Source organism: Choloepus didactylus, chromosome 2, assembly GCF_015220235.1.
Source record: "Choloepus didactylus isolate mChoDid1 chromosome 2, mChoDid1.pri, whole genome shotgun sequence".
Lineage (NCBI taxonomy): Eukaryota > Metazoa > Chordata > Mammalia > Pilosa > Megalonychidae > Choloepus > Choloepus didactylus.
Window position 1 is genome coordinate 186,530,935 of NC_051308.1, and position 17,133 is coordinate 186,548,067.

General features: G+C 44.4%; 1 protein-coding gene across 3 annotated transcripts in view; it reads left to right on the forward strand.

Annotated features, from left to right (window-relative positions):
* LOC119527241 (cytochrome P450 2J2-like) overlaps nucleotides 1-17,133 on the forward strand; it is a 56,561-nt gene that overhangs the window by 15,843 nt on the left and 23,585 nt on the right. For 2 of the 3 annotated variants that reach the window (XM_037827076.1, XM_037827077.1), the window contains 3 exons: nucleotides 8,546-8,708; nucleotides 11,334-11,483; nucleotides 11,864-12,024. In XM_037827076.1, the coding sequence (XP_037683004.1) occupies nucleotides 8,546-8,708; nucleotides 11,334-11,483; nucleotides 11,864-12,024 (474 nt within the window). Of the gene's footprint in view, nucleotides 1-8,328; nucleotides 8,401-8,545; nucleotides 8,709-11,333; nucleotides 11,484-11,863; nucleotides 12,025-17,133 lie in introns of those variants that run through there. The other variant, XM_037827078.1, reaches the window with a different exon arrangement.

Genomic DNA, 17,133 nt, shown 5'->3' on the forward strand with positions numbered 1-17,133 from the left:
AGCAGCCTCGATGTGGCCGTCAGGCACGGCTCCTTGTGGGCTGTCTCACCCTACCCCGTCCGGGTAAGACCTTTTATACACAATTAACAACCAATAAGCTTCTAGGCTAGTATCGCGTATACAGGATTTCGATTGGTAGGAGCGGGTGGCGGATACATGCGTCACTATGCGGAAACAGGATGCAGGCGCCATCTTGGCTCACTCGATGGGCGGGGGTAACTCTAGAGCAGGCTGCAGCGCATACGCTAGGCCCGATTCGGGAGGCGGCTTTCCACATCTCCCCCTTTCTTATTTATTTTTGACCCAGTGTCTCCAGTGATGAGCGTGCTCCCGTGAACCCAAATGGTTCACAACCTCTTTGGTGCTTTGGGGAGTCTGGACTAGGCCTCAGCCATCCAGCGGCGGAGCCTCTAGCACCAACCAGAATGCTCACGTCATATGGAGACCGGAGAGTCCGTAAGCTGGAAGCAACGTGACTCTCCCTGCAGTGCTTTGCCTGGCAACTGGGGAACAACGACGGGGGCAGGAACAGCAGTAACCAGAGTCGGGGGTGTCACTAGGTGTCTCTGTGCAATGGCTAGGGTCCAGTCTGGCCACAACTAGGACTCTGCCCTAGAGACCCACCTGAGACAAAATTATGACTACTGGTGTCGCCTTTTACACCCGAGAAACAGCCATGCGATTCGCTACAAATTTTGCTCCAAAGCGCCCCACCTGAGGCGACCAGGAAGGGGTATGGTTAATAAATCGGTCACTATCGGGGGTAACAGAGGTGGGAGTCATAGCCATCATAGTGGTAACACGCAATTGCTGCTGCGCTTGAAACAGGCGTTCTAGCAAACATTTAACAACGACTAATCCCACCAATAATCCCACTGCAATGAGGATCCAATTAGTTAAATTGGGCCAAGAGAACCAGGAAGAAACACTGTGCAATAGTTTCTGTAGAACCTCGCCTAACCCGGAGAGATCGACTTTAACGGGTTTTAACTTGATCCCCCCAATTGTGTCTAAACTAGATTCCACCTGTTGGGAGAGATTAACAAATTCAGGAAAATATGACCTTTTCAGCCAATCAGAGACTCTGGAAATGCTTCCGGTCACGTTGGCCCTGACAGGAGTGACACAGAGTTTAACCGTAAGCCACCGGGTGTCACATGTTTGCTGAAGCACTCTCCAGAGTCCATCTATTTCCAGTCCAAGTTCATCTATCTCCGCTTGGAGTTTCTGAATGGCCTGGAAATTTAAGTTCAGCATCTGATTGTGGCGGCGTAGCACGTCTCGGGTAAGGTTGACCAAGCCATTTACCGTTTCCATCGTTATGGCGAGCTGCCGATCTGTCCATGCTTGTAGCACAGCCTGCCCGATCGTTGGGACAAACAAAGAGGAAGCTACACTGGCAGCATTCGATAGCCATTCTTTTATGCCTCTTGGACGCCTAGACTTAGAGAAGGGGATATTGTTAAGTGAAACAACTTGAGAAACAGGGCCAACCCAGTCGGTTGCCTTGACGGGGAGCCAGACATAACTTGGGCGATACACTAGGATAGCGGGGCGGCGAGGCATCCGGGTCTTTGGAACGGTTGCAGACTGTAGGAGCAAGCCCTGGAAGGAAAAGGCACCTTTGAGTCTCCTTTTTACTCAAGATCCCTTCACAAGACTGGCGGCTGTTCCCTGTAACGTTAAGAAATTCAAGCAAGACTCCCTTACTTAACTCGCCATTACCAGTTTCACAAGTAGCATTCGCCGCAACTGTGGTGTTGACAACCTTGACAGAGAGGTTAGCAAAAGAGAGGATCAGTGTGTCATTGGTGAGGGGGAAGGACTCGTAGTTCCACTAAAAAGAAAAAGGCAGATTAGAAGGATTGCTATAGGAGAGCAAAGAACAGAGTTACCGATCCTCTTTTTGGGCAACCGCGGGGTGGTCAGTCCTACTATTATCGTCTTGTCGGTCGTCGCCATCATCAGCAGGGTCGGAGGCTTGGTCTAATGGTTCAGGTTGTATATTCGTTGGCGTTTCTGACAGCTGTTCCTTGGCTTCTTCAGGTGATGTCACGGTTCTCACCAGTCTTTCCGGAACCCACACTGGTTGACGTCCTGGTTCCTGGGGAAAAACACAAACAGAGCCTCTGGCCCAGCTGAGCACCGGGTCAGGGCCTTTCCACTGCCCCGACAGGACATCCTTCCAACGGACTAGACCTCTATGCGGAGGACTCGGGGTGGTGTGTTGCAGGGCAGGTGTCATTCCTTGTGAATTTTCGTTTAAAAAATTATATGTGAGCAAGGCTACAGACAGTCGAGCTTTTGGGGACAGGCCGTGGCCTATACCCTCTTTCTGTTTTTTAAGCAAGTCTTTGAGAGATCTGTGCGCTCTTTCAATGATTCCTTGCCCCTGAGGATTATAGGGGATGCCATGTTTTAATTGGACATCCATGTTGTCACAAAATTTTTGGAAGGATTTACTAGTGTAGGCAGGCCCGTTATCCGTCTTTAACGTCTTTGGCTTACCCCAAGCTGCCCATGCAGCAAGGCAGTGTGCAATGACGTGGGAGACTCTTTCTCCTGGTTCAGCAGAGGCAAATAAAACTTGGGAGCATGTGTCCACCGACACATGTAAGTACTTGATCTTACCATACTCTGAATGATGAGTGACATCCATCTGCCAAGTATCCCCTGGGGTGAGACCCCTAGGGTTGACCCCAACCGAGGGGACTGCTCTCTGCTCTGCACAATTGTTGCAGGCTCGGACAATATCTCGAGCAGCTGCACGTGGTATGCTGAACCGCTTAGCTAGGGTACCTGCATTGATGTGAAACTTGGCATGGAATTCTCGGGCTTGTTGATACGGTACCAGCGTCGGAAAGATGTGCAGCTGTCGAGTGGCTACATCTGCGCTATGGTTCCCCTGGGCCATAGGGCCAGGCAAACCTGTGTGGGCTCTAATATGGGTTATGTAAAAAGGGTGTTGCCTGGTCCATATAACCTCCTGTAGTTTGGCAAAGAACGTCCTTACTGTAGAGGAATGTTTAACAATGCCCACCGTTTCTAAAATTTGTACAGAGTTCACAACATAAGCAGAATCCGAGACGACATTTAAGGGCTCGGAAAGGCTTTCCAGGACTGCAATGATAACCTGCAGTTCTACCCATTGAGGCTTTTGTGGTTGGAAGAGCACTGTTTTAGGAGTGTCCCCCTCCACACAATACGCCCCTGTTCCAGAGCTGGAGCCGTCCGTGTATACGGTGGGGGCGCCTGCTAGTGGCCTAGGAGAGGTTACTTTGGGAAAAATCACTGGGTGCCGGGTGACAAACTGCAAGAGAGGAGCCTTAGGGAACTGATTGTTAATGGGACCAAGAAATGTACACCGGAGAATGGCCCATTGATCTATGCATCCGGTGAGTATCTCAAGCTGCTGGGAAGAATAAGGCACCCTGAGATTTTTGGGCTGCTGACCGAAATGCTGCACAGCCCTTTTAATGCATTCTAGGGCCAAGTCTGCAACCGCTGTAGGATAGTGCTCTAGGACTTTTTTGGGGGAAACTCCAGGGTGGACCCAGAGCAGCGGCCCCCGCTGCCACAGTACCGCAGTGGGCTGTAATTCTGTCGGCAGCACGCAGGCTTCAAAAGGCTCATCAGGGTCTATTCTCTTCAATGCAGCGCCACTGAGCGCCTGTTCCACCTGGCATAGTGCTCGCCTTGCCTCTGGAGTGAAGCTTCGAGGTGAGTTTATATTAGAATCCCCCTTCAACAGGTCGAACAAAGGTGTTAGTTTGACATTGGGTATTTTTAGGTATGGACGGATCCAATTGATATCCCCCATGAGTTTTTGTAGATCATTGAGAGTGTGTATATTGTCTAGCCTGAGAGACACCTTTTGGGGGGAAACATGAGTGGGTGCGACTTTCGCCCCCAGGAAAGTGGTAATGTCAGTCATTTGGATTTTTTCAGGGGCAATCTCTAGGTTAGCTTCTCTAAGACTAAGGACTAAATGTGACAAAACTGTTTTAAGAAGATCTGTGTCTCTATGGGCTAAGAGAATGTCATCCATATAATGGATGATTTTCACTTGAGGGAACTGCTGCCGAGTGCTAGCTAGCTTCGCAGCGACATACAGCTGGCACATGGTAGGACTATTAGCCATGCCTTGGGGCAGGACTGTCCATTCAAAGCGTTAACAGGGCTCCTCTTGATTACTAGAGGGCACAGTAAAGGCAAACTTAGGGGTGTCTTCAGGGTGGAGCGGAATAGAAAAGAAGCAATCTTTCAGATCTATGATGAAAATCGACCAGTGCTCCGGTAATGCCGAGAGGAGGGGCAGTCCCATCTGAACGGGCCCTAAAGGCTCCATGCAATCGTTAATAGCTCTTAGATCATGTAGCAGTCTCCATTTACCAGATTTCTTTTTTATTACGAATATAGGGGTGTTCCACGGTGACGTGGAAGGGGCGATATGGCCCTTTTCTAGTTGTTCTGATACTAGGGCGTGCAACGCTGCAAGTTTTTCCTGTGGCAAGGGCCACTGAGGCACCCACACCGGAGCCTCGGTTTTCCATTTTAGTTTTATAGGTGTGGGTGGGAATCTCTCCTCAGTGGCCCCTATGAAAAACCCAAGCCTCGTCTGTCAGACTTGGGGGCAGCTTGTATAGGCTCCGCACGTCCGTGCAGTGAAGCTCCTAAACCCTTGCCGGGGGTATACCCCATTTCTTTTAGCAGTCGCTTAGAGGTTGGGGAGTAGCCGCTAATTAAAGTAACGTCCATTTGGGTCAGAATGTCTCTTCCCCACAAAGACACAGGCAGGGCTAATACATAAGGCTGGAAACTGCCTTGGTGTCCTTCTTCATCGGCCCAATGAAGGGCAGCTGCACTGAGCATGGGTGCTGAAATTTGGCCTATTCCTCTAATGGGCTCTTCCGCCCTGCTCGTTGGCCAGGTGGGGGGCCATTCTTGTTGTCTTATGATAGACCGATCGGCCCCTGTATCGAGCAGGCCCAAGAAAGATCTGCCTTGCACCTTAATGGTTAGCATAGGTCGAGACTCCAGGGACATATGGAGTCCCTCAAAAATCGCTCCACTGGATCCGAACCCTTTTTCCCCTCTCTGTCTGATTCTGCTTGGAAAGACTGCATGTAAGCTGGGTAAGAGCAGGAGCTGCGCCAGCTTATCACCTTCTGCAATGACTAAGGTGCCCCGCTGAGATTGAACCATAACTTGGGCACGGCCTGTGAAATCTGAATCTACAAGTCCTGGTATAACTGTTAATCCTTTCAGGGCCGTGGATGCTCTTCCCAATATGAGCCCTACAGTACCAGCCGGTAAGGGCCCCTTGAAGGAGGTCCCTACTAACTGGACACCCATGGAGGGGGTTAGTACGAGTCTGGAGGTGGCACAGAGGTCCAGTCCTGCTGAGCCGGGGGACGCACGAATTTGATCGGATCCTGTGTTGTCGAATGGCATGCAAGGGGGTCCGTCGAAAGGGCGGACCCCCTCTTCCCGTTTTTTGGAATCTGCTCGGGGCGGCCAGAGAGGCGTCTACCCTGCGCATCGAAAACCGATTTACAGTCTTCTGCGCGGTGGGGGCCTTTGTGGCAACGGCCACACGGCCTGGTTGCTGCACCTGGTTCGCCAAACCGTTGAGTGGCAGGGGGTTGACGTCTATTGGGACAATCTCTCTTAAAGTGCCCTGATTGGCCACAGCCATAGCACCCGTTAGACTTTGCCCCTAAGGTTCTCGGGCTTTTTGTAGCCACCTGTAGGGAGCTGGCTAGCATGGCAGCTAGACCTGCATTAGTTAAAGGGCTGCCAGCATCTCTACAGAGCCTGACCCACTCTGTCAAATTTTTTGCTCTGTTTTGTGCCAGGATAACTTTGCACTCCTTGTTGCACTGCTCAAAAATCATTTGCTTAACCACAGTCTCTGCTACTCCTGGATCTGAGAAGATTCTCTCAGCTGCGGTTTGCATCCTGGCTACAAAATCCGCAAATGGTTCTGTGGGGCCTTGGTGTATATTGCTGAGTGAGGCCTGAGCCTCTCCCTCACCTGTTAGCTTTTTCCAGGCACCCACAAAACAGCGGAAGATCTGGGCATAGACCTCTTGTGGGAAACCCGTTTGGTTCTGGGCATGGGCGCCTCTCCCCAACAGCATGTCAGCATTCCACCCGCCACGTCTCCCCGCCGCATTCCTTGCGGCCTGCTCTTCAGCTAACTCCTCAAACCATGCTTTCCAATCTATGAATCGGCCTGACGGCAAGCAAGCACGGGCTAGCTGAAAAATATCTGCGGGTGTATGATTTAGAGCAGAGAGGTTCTCGATCATGTTCAAGGTATAAGGGGCATTGGGGCCATACTGATGGACGGCCTGCCTCAATTCCCTCAATAGTTTGTAATCATATGATTCGTGCCGATTGCCACCTTGGGGATTGATAATAACCGGGTACATTTCTGAGACTGGCTGCGGCTCAAGTGGCTGGTAGCCACCCAGCATGCCAAAAGGTCTAAATGTTGTGAAAGGGTTCCATCTCCAGAAATGTCTCCCACCACTACCTAATGGCAAAGGGTCCTGAGGGCCTGTATACTCGGGCGGGGGGTACGGCAAAGGTTGCCCCTCCCCTGACCGACCCATCGGGGTTTCCGGGTCTGGCAGCAAAGGATAATTACATTTACTGGGCATGGCCACTAGAGGGAGCTCTCGGCAAGGTCCTTTGGTGGGACCGCCCAAGGCGTCAGTTGGGAGCTGGGGTGTCCCTGGGGGTGCAGCGGTAGACATTGGCGGGGCGGAAGGCCGCACGGGTGTGGCGGGAGGCTCCTCCCACTCAATTAGCGGGGATGCTTCCGCCTTCTCGTCAGTATCGCTATCTGACTCTGAGTCAGAGTCACTGGACTCCGGCGGTTTGCCCTTACAGGAGCCGTCCGCTGACGAAACTGACTGGGTTTCTTGGAGCGCGCACCGTGCTTCTTGCAAGACAGAGGACGGGCTTAGGCCGGTAGCCGATTCTAGTTCAAGGACCGCACGGACGGTCTCCCATACGGGTACTAGAATCGGGTCCATACACACGCCCGTCTGGCGCGCTCGGTCTATGTCGCGACCGAGCTTCATCCAAGAGGGTAGGCTAAGGCTGCCGGTGCAGGCAAACCAAGGGGCAAAAGTATCAACATCATCAAGAAAACGCTGAAGGGAGCTTTTCCTGACCGAGATACCCCGTTGTTTCAAAAGGTTCTTTAAGGGAGCTAAGAGAGGTGAACTTCCGGACTGCCCCATGATTGCAGTCGGCACTATACTTCAGTCACTCGGAGAGCTCTTCCGAGTCCCCCGGGGTCACCTGAAAACCCACGGGCCCTAACTATCATGTAATAAGACGCACTCACCTTCTCGCGTTGATCAGGCGCGGGAAGTCCGCCGTAAGCTCGACGCGCAGCGCTGCTCTCCTCACAGAGGGACCGTCGAGAGCGAGGCAGGAGGAGGAGCTTCCCCGTACGGGCCACCACTTGTCCGGCGCTGCCCCGCTCGGTCCCCGGTTCCCGGCCGGCGAGGGGAAACAGGGAAGGAGAGAGAGAGATGCAGACTGCGCGAACTAACCTGGTCATGAATCACGACTCGAACCACACGGCAGTTGTGAAAGCAAGCCCTTTACTACAGCTAGATGAACATTCTGTGTTACTGGTTCCCACACGGGGCACGGCGCCTCGTGGGAGAGCAGCCTCGATGTGGCCGTCAGGCACGGCTCCTTGTGGGCTGTCTCACCCTACCCCGTCCGGGTAAGACCTTTTATACACAATTAACAACCAGTAAGCTTCTAGGCTAGTATCGCGTATACAGGATTTCGATTGGTAGGAGCGGGTGGCGGATACATGCGTCACTATGCGGAAACAGGATGCAGGCGCCATCTTGGCTCACTCGATGGGCGGGGGTAACTCTAGAGCAGGCTGCAGCGCATACGCTAGGCCCGATTCGGGAGGCGGCTTTCCACAGAGTGCTCTTCTCAGTACCTGGGCCCAGCCCTCTAATGAACTTTCTGTTTTCTGGCGTGTGCTGGGGAATGGGGCATTCTCTTCTGGTTAAACGGTCATTATGATTTACTAACAAATTTGTTTTTGCTTCACCAGGCTTATACTAAACATAACTAAGCCTTTTTTGGTGGGTCAGATGTCCTGAATTCTCTCCTTCTACTAGACTCTAGAATGCTTGAGATTAAAGGCCTTGTTTGTTTCATTTCCAGTTGTATCTTCAGTGCCCTCTCCTAGGGACAGGTAGTGTGCACTGTGCACTCACTCACTTTATATTTTTTGAATATATGAATGAACGCTTTAGAAAGATCTTCCACATCCTCTAGTGAATTGAACTTGGGTCTAGTTAAGAGCAGAAGAAAAGGAAACAGAGAGAAACACTCCCACTAGACCACAAGGTATGTGTGCACATACACACACACACACACACACACACACAGATTACCCTCCATCCAAGTCCCTCAGCTATACACACACACACCCTCCATTCCTAGACACACAGGCCTGTGCTCATTCAACTGTGACTATTTAACTATTTTTCAGCTTGTAAAGAAATATGGGAACCTTCTGAGCCTGGAATTTGGTGACTTCCCTTTAGTAATTGTAACTGGATTGCCCTTAATCAAAGAAGTCCTTGTCCACCAGGAGCAAAACTTTATGAACCGTCCCATGGCTCCTATCCAAGAATACACCTTTAAGAAAGATGGTAAGTTTCTTGACTGATATGAGACTTCTGTGTTTGATATTATGTGATGTTAAAGTGCCTCTATGATTATAATTCTTCAAAAACCCTGGAGACAAGGCATGCTATAAAATTCCTTCCATTAAAGGAGGCTGGATGCCCACATTGCCCAAGCAAGGACACCCTCTCAGAGGATTTGGCAGGGTCAGCCCTAAAGTCAGGGATGTGGGAAAGTCTTCTTTCCTGCAGGAACTTGCTGTGCATGCTTTGATAATCAAGGACTCATCACTCAGTGATAGCAGAGGAAGAGGCAATGCATTCTCTCTTTCTGCTTTCACAAAAATGGACAGAGACCTGCTTCCTTCTGCTGCTCACCTAATTTTTTATTCTTGTCTCTAGTTCCTTATGCTTGGTGATTAAGCCCATGCCACACAGGGCCTTCCAGACACTCACAGCCCTACACACATTAGAACAGGCTGGCATGAATATTTAAAATTATTATTAAATAAACGTAATCAACATAATCATTTAAAAACTGAAAAGTACAAATCTATTAGTCTATCAAAGTACCATTTTTTTCCAGATGCTTTACAACTCCTCTTTTAAGTATTTCATCCATTCACTCTTTATCCATTTCCCATAATTTTAAATTAAATTTTAAATTTTAAATTAAAGCACACTGCAAGGCACAAGGGATATAATGGTGAATAGAGTAGATAAAGTCCATGTCCTTATGTAACTTACATTCTCTTGAGGAAGAGAGACTGTGTCAGTTAATTCTGTAACAATTTAAAGTCTATGATACTATAGAGATAAGTGCAGTGTGCACTTATTAGGGATAAATAATCTAATCAAGAATATAGGAAAAGCTGACGTAAGGAAATGACAATTAATTTAATGAAGTGAAGAGAAAGGAGTAGTAATCAGGCAGAAGGAATAACATATGAAAATCACTAAGATGGGACAAAGGGCAGTGAACGTAATTAAGTGAAAGTTGGCCAATGAAGCAAGAGCACAGGAGTTAAGTGGAGATAATGGCAAGACATGAAGCTGCTGAGCTTGGCCAGGAAAAGTTCATGCAATTTCTTATTAAGGATATTGGATTTTATACTAATAACAATGGAACCTATTGAATAGTTTAAGCAGGGTAGGGAATCATCATGTTTATATTGAACATTTTTAAAACTCCTCTAGGCTACAGAATAGAGAATGGAATGAAGGAAACAAGAGTAGTTGCAGAGAAGTTCATTTAAGTACCTAGAGAAGATGATGGCTTGGAACAAGGAGGTGGCAAGAAATGAGAGTAGGTTAGATCCAGCATGGTAGCAGTGGAGATACATGGATTCAAGATATTCATGTGGTAAGTCCCATAAGACACGATGAGCTAGATGGAGAGAGGGTGGAGGGAGAATGAGGTGTTGAGGTGGATGTCTGACTGGATAGATGATGGACAGAGGGAATACCTGGAGGAACATAAGCTGTTTGGTTTAGTTTGCTTTGGTTGGGGAGTTGTATGGAGAAAATCCTAAATTCAGTCTTGGATGTGCTGAATTTGAAATAACTTTAAGTTGAGAACATCAAACAGGCAGTTGTATGAATGGATCTGGAGGTCAGTGTCAGGAATAGCTGGCCATTATCAATAGATGCTATTTAAAATTTTAGGAGTTGGGAAGATTTCCCAGAAAGGGAGTATAGAGTGAGAAGAGGCTTTGGACCTATGCTTGAAAAACTTAATTATTTCAAGATTTCATAGAAGGATATAAACAAGCAAAAGAAATTGGAGGAAAGTCTGGAGATTATGGTGTCCTGGGTGCAACTGGAAGAGAGTGTTTCAAGAGAAAAGTGTCTAAGGCTGCTGAAAGATCAAGTAAGATGAGGTTAAAAAGAATCACTGGATTTGACAAACGGAGGACGGTTTCATTGGATTGAAGGAGGCTAAAGCTAGATCTTAAAAGTAGTTGAGTGAAGAAATAGAAAAGAATGTAGCATTACCTGATATAAAACAAATGATATTATCATGAACACACTGAGATTTTTTTTACCTTTTCCCCTTGCTGTTCTTCTTTCACTATAGAGTATTCATCCCTCCTTGCTTTCTTGAGTCATTCCTTCATCCTTTAAGACTTAGCTTAGATATGACTCCTCCTAAAAAGCCTTTCATGCCTCCTTAAGAGTATGGACTTTGTCTTGTCCATGAGTTCATTCATAGTATTTAGACAATATAAGTACTTAAATATATTACTGTGAATAATATTCAAACCATGGGCTTTAGAATCAGGCAGACCTAAATTTGAATGCCTGTTCAGCTGCTTATAATGGTGTGACCTTTCATAGTTTGCTTACACTGTGCCTCAATTTTTATCAGTAAAATGGAGGCAATAATTGTAAATTATAAAATAATTTATTCCAGAGAGTTTTTGTTAGTGTTAAATTGCATAATGGAAGAAAAACACTTAGTAAAGTGCCTGGCATAGAAACATTCTGTAAATATTAGCTGTTATATCCACTGCTTTGGGGTTAATCTGTGAACTTGCTTTAAGTGCCTTAACACTCTTCACCTTCCCTCTCTCTGATACAAATCCCCAAGCTATCTGCCAGACATTCATATTGTACAATCAGAATAGCAACTGTTGGCTTCCTTTGTCCCAGGATTAATCATGTCCAGTGGCCAGACCTGGAAGGAGCAAAGAAGGTTTGCCCTGTCAACACTAAGAAACTTTGGCTTAGGAAAGAAGAGCTTAGAGGAACGCATCCAAGAGGAGGCCTACCACCTGACAGAGGCAATAGAAGAGGAGAAAGGTGAGCATTTCATGGGACAGATGCAGGAGACTGGGGCTCATTTATTCATTGAGCAGATACTCATTAAGTGCCTATGTGCCTACCCTATGTCCAGCACTAAGCTGGGCACTGAGGATATAACAGGGAAAAACTAACGGTCCCTGCCCTCATGGGGTTGTAGAATTAATCACAAGGCATTAAAATATTGAAAAATTAAACCCTGGTCATCAATTTGACTTTGCAAGCATTGACTGAGTACTTTCTGGCTGTCAGCTCCTGTGCAGCGTGCTCTGGCTGGAGCCTCTGTACTAAGTATACCATGTGTCTATTTGAGTGGACTCTCCATAGAAAGCAGAAACAAACCATCTGAAGGATCCATCTCTCCCTTCCTCCACCTCCAGGACAGCCTTTTGACCCTCACTTCAAGATCAACAATGCAGTTTCCAATGTCATTTGTTCCATTACCTTTGGGAAGCGCTTTGAGTACCAGGATATTCAATTTCAGGAGCTGCTGAAGTTGCTGGATGAGATCACATATATAGAAGCTTCAATGCAGTGCCAAGTAACTCAGTTCTCTTTCCATATATGTTGGTTAAGAATGTTGGGGCTGTTGTCAGACACAGATGTGTTCTTCCTTTTCTTCCCACAGCTAAAATATAATGTCTTTTAATTGAGTTCAACAAAAATTAATTTGAGACCAGTCTGTTGACTTTCACGTGTTTAATAACATGAAATATTTACTATGTGCAAAGAACATTTTTAACAATCACATAAGGTACAAAATTTCATATGGCATGCACTTATGCACCTATTTTATGCTTTTCAAGAAAACCAGTATTGCCTTTCAGTCCCTTCCTAATCCTATCCATTTCCCTCCTTCCTCAGAAATACTCTTTTGCACCTGGCTTCACACTCATCAAGTCCTTTTGAGAGCCGTTTATGTTGATTGCTCTTTTTTAATGCTGAGAACTACTCCATTTTATGAATATGTCACTCTTTGCTAATCTCTATTCTTATGATGGACATTTGAGTTATTTCCATTTGGAGGAAGGTCTGAATAAAGCTGCTATGATCATTCTTGTACAAGTATTTTTGTGGATATAGCTACTCATTTCTCATGCATATATGGGAGTAAAAAATGCCAAAACATTTTCAAAACGGTTACACTATTTACACAACCACCGCCACTTGCTATTATCAATCATTTAATTTAATAGGGTGTATCCCTTTGAGATCCAAACTTCACCCCTTTTTCTTTGGTGGGCCCTGAACTCCAAATTTTATCCTTACGTCTGTGTGTCTAGCAAAAATTCTGTTCAGCTTCTTCATCCCTCAGCCACTTTTCTGGATTTAGAAGATTCTTGTAGGGGAAAATCACCCCCCAAGTGTTGCACTCACCTCCCTGGGTTCCCTTCTTTCCCCAGACCTTCTCCCTGAATACCCCAATTGTGTGTATGTGTGTTTCTGTGTGTCTGCAGGTGCAAAAGCATGTATATGTTTTAAATGTTATCCTACTGTTCTCAATAGAAGAGTTGGCCTTGATTTACCTCATCTGCCATTGCAAAAATTTTAAAAATTGCCTCACTTTAAAACCACTTTATTTTTGAAAATTAAAGGCAAGTGTAAAAGTAGAGAGAATACAGTAATGAATCACTATGTACCTATTAATCAGCTCAAACAATTATCAACACATGGTCACCCTCATTTGACCTATACCCAAACCCATCTATTGCTCCCCACCCCTGGAAAATTTTGGAGCAAATTACAGACCTCAATTATTTGACCCATTAATATCTCAGTATATATTTCTTAAAAGACTCATTTTAACAAAAATATAATGTTATTGCACTTGAAAAATATTAATAATAATTCTTTCTCATCAAATACTCAGCAAGTGTTCAAATTTCCCAAAATGTCTGCTAAGTATTTTTTATGGGTTATATGGGTTTTTCCTTTGAATCAGAATCCAAATTAGGCCCATATGTTGTATTTGGTTGCTATATCTCTCAAGACTCACTTAATCTATGGCTTCCAGCCAACCTTTTTTTTTTTCCTTAAAATTCATTTATTGACAAAACTGAGTCATTTATCCTGTAAAATATTCCACATTCCTGATTTTGCTGAGTGCATTCTTTTGGCATTTAACATGCTGTTCCATCCCTGTGTTTTATAGATATATATTGGTAGTTGAATCTAGAAGATTGTCCATAATTAGGTTTGATTTTGGAAGGAAGACTAATTTTTAGGAAGTACATAATGTCTGGTTGTCTCTCTTTGTTATATTAGGATTGTTCAGTGAGTCATGTGTTAGCCTGATCCATCAATTATAACATCCCCCATCAGCTCTCTACCTGATGGTTTTAGAAATCATTGATGATCATTGCCAACATTCCTTATTTCTTTGGAGGATTCAAATTGGTGATATTCTAATTTTTTCATTCCCTCTTTCCAATTGACTTTCATTATTGATTTTGAATTTATCAAATTTGATAAACTCTTATTAATATTATAATTATTCTGTGGATACTTCATAGACAATTGTCATATGAAAATAATAATACCTTTGTTTCTTTTTTTCTGATCTTCATATCATTAATTTATTTTTCCTATTTCATTGTACTGACTGGAGTCTCCAGTGTGTTTCTTAAAAATTTCCTGATATAATGGTAGATTTATCTTTTTTTTCTATGTGGTTCTGTCAATTTTTGCTATATATATATATATATATATATATATATATATATATATATATATATATATATTTTAATTGAGATTGTTCACATTCCATACAATTATCCAAAGATCCAGTGTGTACAATCAATTGCCCATGGTACTATCATACAGCTGTGCATCCATCACCACAATTTTTTTTTTAATTTTTAGAACATTTTCATTACTCCAGAAAATAAACAAAAACAAAAATAGGAAACTCAAATCCTCAAATCCCCTAACCACCCGCCTCCATTATTGACTCATAGAATTAGTATACTACATTTGTTAGTGTTGATGAAAGAATGTTAAAATACTACTAACTGTAGTATAGTTTGCAATAGGTATACTTTTCTCCCTATATGCCCCTCTATTATTAACTTCTAGCTATAGTGTCATATATTTGTTCTAGTTCATGAAAGAGATTTCTAATATTTGTTCAGTTAATCACGGACATTGTCCACCACAGGATTCACTGTTTCATACCTTACCATCTTTTAACCTCCATCTTTCCTTCTGGTAACATACGTGACTCTGAGCTTCCTCTTTCCACCACATTCACACACCATTCAGCACTGTTAGTTATTCTTACAATGTGCTACCATCATCTCTGTCCATTTTCAAATGCTTAAGTTCAACCTAGTGGAACATTCTGCTCATAATAAGCAACCACTCCCCATTTGTTAGCCTCATTCTATATCCTAGTAACTTATGTTTCATGTCTATGAGTTTACATATTATAATTAATTCGTATCAGTCAGACCATATAATATTTGTCCTTATGTGTCTGACTTATTTCACTCAATATAGTGCCCTCAAAGTTTCTTCATCAAACCATTTTTTTATGATGGTTTTGTTCACACCCCATGCATTCCATCCTAAGTAAACAATTGATGGTTCCCTGTATAGTCACGTATTTATGCATTCACCACCCTCACTACTATCTACATAAGGACATCTCCATTTCTTCCACAGAGAAGGAGGAAGAGTCAAAGAAGGTAGAGAGACAAAAGAAAAAGGAAAAAGAAATAGAAAAAAAAACATGACAGCTAGAAAGCAACAAAAGGAAAGATAGCATTAAACTAAAGTAGAATAAAGAGTCAGACAACATCACCAATGCCAAGAGTCTCATACGCCTCCCTTATGTCCCCCTCTTAAAGGCATTTGGCTTTGGTATATTGCCTTTGTTATAATGTTTCTGTTAATTATAGTCTCTAGTTTGCAATGATTGTATTTTCCCCCCCGATACCATTCTATTTTTAACACCTTGCAAAGTTTACATTCATTTGTTCTCCCTCATGTAAAAACATACTTGTACATTTTATCACAATTGTTGAGCACTCTAGGTTTCAATGAGTTATACAGTCCCAATCTTTATCTTTCGTTTTTCCTTCTGGTGTCCCACATGCTCCTAACCTTCCTCTTACAACCATACTCACAGTCATATTTGTTCAGTGTACTTACGTTGCTGTGCTACCATCACCCAAAATTGTGTTCCAAACCTCTTGCTTCTGTCTTTTCCTGTCTTCTGTAGTGCTCCCTTTAGTATTTCCTGTACAGCAGGTATCTTGTTCACAAATTCTGCGATTGTCTGTTTTTCAGAGAATATTTTAAACTCTCCCTCATATTTGAAGGACTGTTTTGCCAGATACAGGATTCTTGGTTGGTAGTTTTTCTATTTTAGTATCTTAAATATATCATACCACTTCCTTCTTACCTCCATAGTTTCTACTGAGAAATCCGCACATGGTCTTATCAAGCTTCCTTTGTATGTGATGGATTGTTTTTCTCTTGCTGCTTTCAGGATTCTCTCTTTGTATTTGACATTTGATAATCTGATTATTAAGTGTCTTGGCATAGACCTATTCAGATCTATTCTGTTTGGGGTACGCTGGGCTTCTTGGATCTGTAATTTTATGTCTTTCTTAAGAGATGGGAAATTTTCATTGATTATTTCCTCTAATATTGCTTCTGCCCCTTTTTCCTTGTCTTCTCCTTCTGGGACACCCATGGCATGTACATTCATGAATTCCATGTTGTCGTTCAGTTCTCTGAGACATTGTTTATATTTTTCCATTCTTTTCCGTATCTGTTGTTTTGTATGTAGGATTTCAGTTGTCTTGTTCTCCAGTTCCTGAGTGTTTTCCTCTGCCTCTTGAGAGCTGCTATTGTATGTCTCCATTGTGTCTTTCATCTCTTGTGTTGTGCCTTTCTTTTCCATAGATTCTGCCAGTTGTTTTTTCAGACTTTCGATTTCTACCTTATATTCGCCCAGTGTTTTCATTATACACTTCATCTCTTTTGCTATATCTTCCCTAAACTTTTTGAATTGATTTAGCATTAGTTGTTTAAATTCCTGTATCTCAGTTGAAGTGTAAGTTTTTCCTTTAACTGGGCCATAACTTCATTTTTCTTCTTGTAGGTTGTAGTTTTCTGTTGTCTAGGCATCTGTTTCCCTTGGTTACCCCAATCAGGTATTCCCAGACCAACAGGTTCAGATCTCAGAAGGGGGCAATATTCAGTTTCAAGTCTCCCTGAGGTTGTGTCTTAGAAGATTGAGACACCCGGTAAGACCTCAAGCCGCTGTGCTTTTCCTAACCTGCCCAGCAGGTGGTGCCTGTCGGCCTGTAAATCCTGACTGGTGTAAGGAGGTGTGACCCCCTTAGTCCTTAGTTTCTGTTTTGGCTGTTTTCCCCCAGGCTCTGGGGTCTGGTTCTGAAAGGGAGGCCAAGAGTAGGACTGGATACCACCTCCTTCCTCTTAGGGGAGATACCCCCCACCAGGGAGTGATCATCAGCATTTAAATAGGTTTTTTGTCTCTCTGACTCTGCTATCTCCACCCTTGTCTGGGTCAGAGAGCTTTGATCTGAAAATGGCTGCGGCTTTCCCCACTGAGCAGCCCAGGTTCAGAGAGAGAAAAAGGGACAGAAAGCCCCTCCTTCAGGGCCAGTCCACAGTCCTA